Raw genomic sequence first — 8,050 nt, forward strand, 5'->3', positions numbered from 1 at the left:
GGGACCAGGGTCCAGAAATCCCCTCTCTGACCAAACTCCAGGTGGCCCTGATGTCTGCTAACACTTGAGAACCACTGCCCTAGACAGTAACTTCTCTGAAAGCTTAAGAAAGCCAGCATCTTCACGGTTAAGTCTAAGTATTAAAAAAAACTCAGCCTGTTTGATTGCAGTGGAACACAGAAACTCAGCCCTGGTGCCCCCAGGGCACACTGGACCATAATAGCGTTAATCATGTCAGTGTGAACACAAACTCAATGCTTCAGAGAAAAGAGGTCATGCCTACAAATATTCACCCTCCCCCACTGCTAACAAAATTTGCCCTTGAATACACAGCTCCTGCCAGTTTGGGATAAACATACCTCTCAGTATGAGTCACCATCAGACCAACACACAATGAAATAGGAAGCTGGGCTGGTTTCTACTGTGGTGTGCCCAGAGCAGGCTCAACCACAATGGGAAGAAATCCTGCACCACTCACTCATCACTGAACCTTCTGAAAAGTCTTCTGATGCTCTAATGCTGGCTCAGGAAAACCCTCAGTGTTTTGGCTTTGGCATATGAGATGCCAGCAGTATGAGGACCCTCCTGCTTTCCTCCCAGGGGCAGTGAATATGATGATGATATCAAGGGGCCCCCTCCTCACAGAGAATCAGTGCCAAGATTTTGCTTTTAGTGGGCTGGGTCTCACTTAGAACATCTTTTCTGCAGGACTTTGGGAAGTTAATTTCTTGTTCTTTTAAAGAGAGTTTCTGTGAAGCAGTACTGGTTGTTTCATCCACCCTGGTCACCTGACCAGGTCATCAGAGAAGCAAGAGGCAGGATCACTTCTAAGTGGCCCAATCAGCTGAAGATTGCTCTCAAGAGCTCTGGGTAAATTTAAGTCAATGTATTCCTTCTCTCTGGATAAGGGAAAGGCTACCCACTCCAGTATTCTGGCCTGGAGAACTTCATGGACTGTATGGTCCATGGGGTTGCAGAGTCGGACATGACTGAGTGACTCACTTCACTTCATTCCTTCTCTCAGATGTCTTTCCATAGTCAGCCTTAACTCTAATTGTGGAAATGAGGTCTTTTTCTTCTCTCTCTGGATAAGCATTTCTTTAGACATTAATGAGTAGGTGGCAGAGGGCAAGGATTTGTTGTGATTTTTTAAAACGTGAAGTTCTTTCCCTTAGCCTTAGAAATCCCATCATCTAGACAGCCCTTTGGGCCTGAAGACCAGTGGGGCAGAGTCATACTTCCTGGTGAGAGTAGTACTATTTCATTTATAAAACAGTAAGAGAAATTCACACTTGGGTTTTTTTCCCCTCTCCAGTGGAATATGGAGAGAAAACTGGGTCTCCGCTCCCTCTGAAGATGCAAACTTCACAACTGAGATGTGTGTGTAAGTCGCTAATCCAATGTATTCTGAAGCTTGTAGCATTGTGGTGTCTCTTTAAATCAATAGTTCCCCTTCTAGACTTTACTTAGGAAATGTTCTTGCCATTGGTGTCCCCTTGAAAAACTTAGGGCTTTTCAAGTTAAGGAAAAAGGAACAACCTAGACAGTTTCAAGAGCAGGTCAGGGTAGGATATGAAACATCCACCTGGGAAGCAGGGTTGGGAAACCAAATCTAGGAGGAGCTAGTCTATACCAACAGGGGGCCTGGAAGGTGACTTGAATGGATGATGAATTATCACACTGCAGAGAGCAATCTGTTCTCAGACTTCCCCGAGGATGGAACAGAAAAGGGTTTCGATTACATTAGGCTGTGTGCACGCTCTTGAGTGGGGAGTGTTTGTGTGGGTGTGGGTGTTTGGGAGGAGGGGGATGGGGCGGAAGGACAGACACCATTAGAGGCAGCGACACTTGGCAACGCTAAAGCTTGTTTCATAAGATGGTATATGAAGTAAGCAACTCCTGAGCGAGAGACGGACACTCTTATGTGAAGTCAGAAACTCCTGAGGGAGAGACGGACACTCTTTCTTAAGTCGTACAAGTGATAGATTGTTGTTTAATTTCTCTGGTGTTGACTTAGGTGCTCAGAGTAATTCGAGAAGAATTTACAGAAGGGATGGGCCTTTGAAAGCCATTGTAAGGAAGCAGAACTTGAGTTAGGTCATGGGCAAATGTGCAAAAGGAGACAATATGTATTTCTCACTGGGCAGGAGGGGCAGAATGACACCATGATGGAGATGGAAAATATATCCGTGATTATTCAAATAGGAAAAATTGCGGGAGGGGGTGGTTGGAGCATAGGTACAATTAGTGCAGATTCTGCAGCCATAACGGCCTGGGTAGAAAATCAGCTCTTCTACTTTTTGGCTAAGTGATTTCTGGCAAGTGGCTAAACTCCCATGAACCTCCTCTTTCACATTTACTAAAGGGGAGGAGTGCCACTGACCCTGATGGGCTCAAAGATTAGAGGTGATGTATGTAAAGGTGTCAATGCAAAGCCTGCCACTCAGTAACTGGCAGGTTTAATAATAATATTAAAAATAAAACAAGTTTGGCTTAGATGGGGGTAGGGAGGAGATAATTTAAGGACTTGGAGACAATCCTCAATGATTAGCAGGAAGTCTTGAAATTTACCTTGTCACTCATTTAGGTTTTTCACCTGGAAATATGATGACATCAGCATCCTACGAGGATTACTTTGGTGCCCTTCTGTAGGACACATTTGGACCCCGCATACCACTGTTCTTAGAAGCTGCTAAGAAACAAGATTGCCCCATGTGTGTGTGTCTGTGTCCCATACTCTGTGAGTGTGTGTGTCCCATATTGTGTGTGTGCGTGTGTGCGTGTGTGCATCCCATACACTGGAATGTCGGGAGGATGGTGAACATCTCTCCATCAAGGATGAATTAGAATGAGTTTCACTGGGTCCTGCTCTACTTAAAAGAGCTTCCCTGGTGGCTCAGATGGTAAAGAATCTGCTTACAATGCGGGAGATATGGGTTCAATCCCTGGGTTGGGAAGATCTCCCAGAGAAGGAAATGGCAACCCACTCCAGTATTCCTGCCTGGAGAATTCCATGGATGGAGGAGCCTGGTGGGCTACAGTCCTTGGGGTCACAAAGAGTTGGACACAACTGAGCAACTAACACTTTCACTTTTCACTACCTTGAAAGCAAGTTGGGTCATCCAACAGTGGCAGAAAACTGCCAGGAAACACAACAAACAAAAATTGATGTGCTCAGCTGTAGAATTGTTTTCTGTAATGTGCTTCCCTCACTGCTGAATTTCTATCCTTCTTACAAGAAGGATCAAACCTTTTCCAAACCCTAAGCTCCCTTATTATTTAAACAAATGAGTGTTTACACAACTTAATCTCTAATATTTGCTTATACTTGTTTCCTCTGACACTAAGAAATAATAAATCCCCTTCATGTTTATTTATTTATTTTTTTCATGTTTATTTTTAAAACTTGCACTAGGACACACATAAGCAAGAATTAAAGTTTTTAATGAGTAGACTAGGCCACTGGAGCTTAGGTAGATGAAAGTGTATTCAGGAAGACAGATATTGACTGATAAACCCACAAAAATCTCTCCTGCTTCTTTGTTACAGGACACAGCAAGGTTAAGATGCCCTTGAATGCATCAGAGAAACAACTATTTCATGAAGATTCCCAGATCAATAAGGGTCTGGGACTGGAAGTGGGTGGGTGCCTGGTTGGGAGAACAGAAGAGAATGAGGGTCAAAGTCAGTCGGCCAAGGTCATTCCACACTTGCAGACCTGTGATCTGCCAGCAGGCTTTCTTTCTGTCAGTGTCATGGAAACTTTATCCAAGAGAGAAAATGGAAGCACAGACCAGCGTGACCTAAACCATCTCCAAGTGATGAGCAACGGGGCACCTATGTCACTCCTTCAGAAGACTTCCCGTGTTCCTCAGGATGGTTGCTACCATGACGCAAACTCGCTCCCGGCTGATTCATGTCTGCCCCAAGAGGAAGGAAGAAGCTGGAACTCTCTGGAAGCAAGAGGAAGCAGAGCGTACTGGAAAAGTCTCTGGATCAGGAGGCCACAGGTTCCAGATCTAGCTCTGACAACGGGCCAACCTGCTTCAACTCTGAGAATCTATGATGTGCAGGTGTCAAGCTATGAACTGAAAAATTAAAGGCAGAGACACAGGGCTGCTTCTGAGAGGTTCACTGTCTAGTGATGGAGCCAGGGGGTGATAAATGCAGACACTGAGCCATGTCCTCCTGTGATGGAACACAGAGGATGAGTCTCCTCTATGTTCTCCATCCACCCACTAGTCTAATAAACCTGAACTTAGTCCACTTGCCTGCTGTGTGATTTTGAGCAATTTACTAACCCTTTCTGAAGCCCAGTTTTCTCAGGTCTAGGATGAATGCCTGGACTGCAAGCGCTCCTGTGCCCTTCTGGCTTTAGAAGCTTTAATGAAATTCCTTTCTTTCCACTGAAGCCCTTGTGTACCCACCAAAAACCCTGCCTTTCCCTGCTGTTGACTGAGGTCAATGCAATCAGGGAGCTGGGAGGCAGAAGTGGAGACTGACATGGACCTCAAAATAGAAAAGGAACAGCCTTTAATCAGTGGCTAAGGGCTTAGATAATACTAGTATGTGACCTCTCGGTGGCCTGTCCAAAATGTTCTAGTCAGAAAGTGGTTACTGACTTGTAAAGCAAACGTGAGCCCAGGCAACCCAAGCTTTGGGAAGTCTCTAATGACTTAAGAAGAGTTGCTATTTGGGGACTACTGCCCTATAAAACATTCACCGCGAACAGCAAGTCCAGCGCTTCCATGGGCCCCTGGGGGATGGAATTGGGAAGTGACCTTTGCAAGCCCCTTTCCCATTGCTCATAAATTACTCATATTGGGGAAACAAACTCGAAACCATTAGCAGTAGAGATCAGAGTCAGTTTGTTTCAGCTGTGGGGGAGGTAAAAATGAAGAGACCTGACCTTGATTAAATGTCAAAGTCTTTATTAAGGGTTCCTGGTAGCACCCCAAAAAGAGAGGAAATATTATTAGGAGCACTTTTATTCTCACTAAATCATTTCATTCGATTATCCCTGAGTCGGTGTAAAACCAAAGCTAAACCCTGCGATTTATGAAAGATACATAGGAGCAGAATGGACTGACCAGAAGCTGTTTCTCTTTGTGCTGAGGTGCGGCCCTAACATGGTTAGCTGTCATGATCCTATTCCTCCATTCATCCACTAGTATAATAAACCTGAATTGAGTTTCCAACAATAGGGATCAGCTTGAGTTCAGCGCATTCACCTCACCTTTATTCCCTGTAGGGGCTTTAAGAGAAAGTAGACAAAGATAAATCACGGAAATGTTGAAGACAGCGCCCAAAGAGCAGACATCTGTGTTTATGGAGAAAAGTATGTCCACAGTCAGGAAATGTGGCAGAATACATCCAAGCTTACCAAAATGCAAAATTCAGTGGTGGTTACTCACACTCTCAAATCATGTAGTAAAAAGTCCCGAAGACATATTATTAACAGAAAAAAATCGAGTCACGAAAAAAATGATCAGAGAATGATCCTTTTTTAATACTTCTATCTATCTATCTTATTCCTTCTATAAGTTCTTGAAGGATACACTATTAACAATTTTGCCTCAAGAGAAAAGGGGAAATGAAAGTGAACCAGGCAAGGGCAAGGAGATTTCATTTTTCAGTCTCTAATCTCCTGTGACACTGCATTTTCTTAACATAAGACATATTTATATATTACTTGGATAACTAAAATCAAACATTGTTGTGCTCTTTTACATTTCCCAGACAAATGAATAAGTTAAATAACAATTCAATTCTGAAAAGTTTAACTTCCATTTCGAACCACGCCCAGAGCATAAATACGGTACACCTGTGCAAAGCGTGACCATCCTCTCCCTTTTCACATTCTTAAGACACGATTTGCCGCCCTTGACATGTAACCCATCTTTTAAGGTGTTTGGAGGAGTGATTAGGAATGCTGCTGAAATGACAGGTTATTAGAGAGGCACACCTGGAACCTTAAAGACGGACCGCTTGGAACTTTGAGCTAAGCTTGGGCAGGTCCCAACACAGCCTAGACCTGGTAGAAGGGCCCTTTCATTACACATCTTCATTAATTTATTGATTAGGGTGGGGGTGAGCGAGGAAGAGTGAAGGCTAGGATGAAGGCAGGAAGACAAGTCTCAAACACAACCAAAAATTCCAAATGCAATAGCAATCAAAAGAGACACACGCCCTGGGAGCTCGGCTGTGCAAACACTCCAGAAATAGGAATGCTCTTGGGACGCGCCGTGGCTAAATGAAAGGCTCTTAATGAAGTAAGTCTCTGCTCTACGCAAACCCGGACTTCACAATACAGAGTCTCACACCCAGAACATGTCTGCCTGGCTTTCCATTGATCGTCCCCCATCAGGTGGCCGAGCCCTGCAGCACCAGTGCAACTTCTGCAGCCATGCCCAGGGATCGATATTAATAATTACCTTTCTCCTTCACCATGGTAACCGATGCCTTTGGCGAGCAGCGCGGGAGGAAACAGGAACAAAGTCTAGGAGTGGGAGCGCCGCTGGGCAGACAGATCGGCTGCTGCAGAGGCTGCGAGAAAGCGCCCGGCCATCCACTCGCCGAGTCCGGGCTTCTTTCTAAAATCCCGCCCCCATCTCGAGGGCCGAGCTCGGGTGCCGCCCCAGCGATCGCCGCCAAGTGGTGGCCGCGCCCTGCTCGGGGACGCTGCCCTTCGGCCGGCGCAGCCACTCGCTACAGCTGCTGCTGTAACAAATGCAAAATTCCAGTGTCCTAAGCTCTGGTCACTGACACCACGTAGCATTCCTCGCGCCGGCAGAACCGGCATCAAAACGATCCCCGAGCACCGGGCCGCTCCCGGGGTCTGATAAATGACTGCCAGGAGGGGGTGGGTGGGCCGGCGAGGGGCAGCCAGGGACTGTTCCAGTAAGTCAAACTCGTCGATTGGTAGCTTATTAGTTTCCTATAACTGCTGCTCTCTCAGATTCAGCTTCTCTCAGACCAACTGAATCAATAAAATTAACCTCAGTAGAAAAATAATGCAAATGACGACTTCCAGTTCATTTCCTTCAACTTTTAAGGTCCTGGAGGCTCAGTGATCATGAAAAATGAATAATGATGTTTGACTTCCCTCGTCCCTCTTTACCTGAAACAGGGCAGGGGTGGGTGGAGGGTGGTGAGAGAAGAGGGGAACAGACTGGGACAATGAGAGGGAGCCTGGGAAGAGGCTTTTTTCAGGCTTCAGTCCCTCATCCAGGATCAAAGTAAAAATCTGACTTATCCTGTTAGGTAGGGTTCTGACTTTCCCCTTCTCCCCAATTCTTTAGCATTTTCTAGACAAGCCCCCTTGGTTCCCTATGTGTCAGGGAGGAGCCCTCCCAGGCCACAAAGCAAAGGGAGAACAGTCACATCCACATCCCTCACCAGGCTAACCCTGATCCTGGCTTTCAATTTCTGACCCGCAGAAGCACAGGTCTGTCTGCAGGGAGCAGGTGACTTCCAGTGGGTGGAGTCACCAAGCCGCCTACCCACCCCTTTCCAGCACCTGTCTCCCAAACCCAGATGTTCACAGGCTCCCCACGGTGTGGGAGAGAGGTGATGAGCAAGCGACACAAAGGCAGATGCTGCTGCTCTGGGAGAACAGCAGATGGACCACGCATCTTTCAGAACCAGAACAGGCCAGGATTAGACTGTTTTACTGCAAATATTGTACCGTGTTGGGTCTAAGAGAGCCACGGTAACAGCAAAGAATGAAGTCAGGCAACCTGCCTCATCGTAGCCTCCGAGCTTGTTTAGAGCTGAGATGACACCGGGCGGGGCTGGTTTTCTGCCGGCTTACAGTGGCAGAGCTCAAGCGGCTGACATTCCTACATCTGTGATTCAGGGCTTTACTATTTAAAGCCTGGGCATCTCCGCCTATAAGAAAGGGCGAAGGCCCCTCCAACCCCTGGGTCGTCTTTCCTATGACACAAACTTCTCCCACAGCCCTCCCTACCCCCATCGCAGCCCCACAGGGTCATGTTTTTCCTAAGTCAGCGGCCAGCTGGAGAGTAAGCACTGAAGAGCCTTTAAGCGG

The 8,050-nt window shown here is 46.4% G+C and overlaps 1 protein-coding gene across 2 annotated transcripts in view; it reads right to left on the reverse strand.

Moving 5' to 3' along the window:
* ABLIM1 (actin binding LIM protein 1) overlaps nt 1-6,566 on the reverse strand; it is a 194,582-nt gene extending 188,016 nt beyond the window's left edge. For both annotated transcript variants that reach the window (XM_052660977.1, XM_052660978.1), the window contains exon 1: nt 6,435-6,566. In XM_052660977.1, coding sequence (XP_052516937.1) covers nt 6,435-6,450 — 16 coding nt within the window. In that variant the 5' untranslated portion in view covers nt 6,451-6,566. The remainder of the gene's footprint in view (nt 1-6,434) is intronic.
* Between the last annotated feature and the right edge of the window lie 1,484 nt (nt 6,567-8,050).

This window comes from Budorcas taxicolor, chromosome 23 (assembly GCF_023091745.1).
Source record: "Budorcas taxicolor isolate Tak-1 chromosome 23, Takin1.1, whole genome shotgun sequence".
Taxonomy (NCBI): Eukaryota; Metazoa; Chordata; class Mammalia; order Artiodactyla; family Bovidae; genus Budorcas; species Budorcas taxicolor.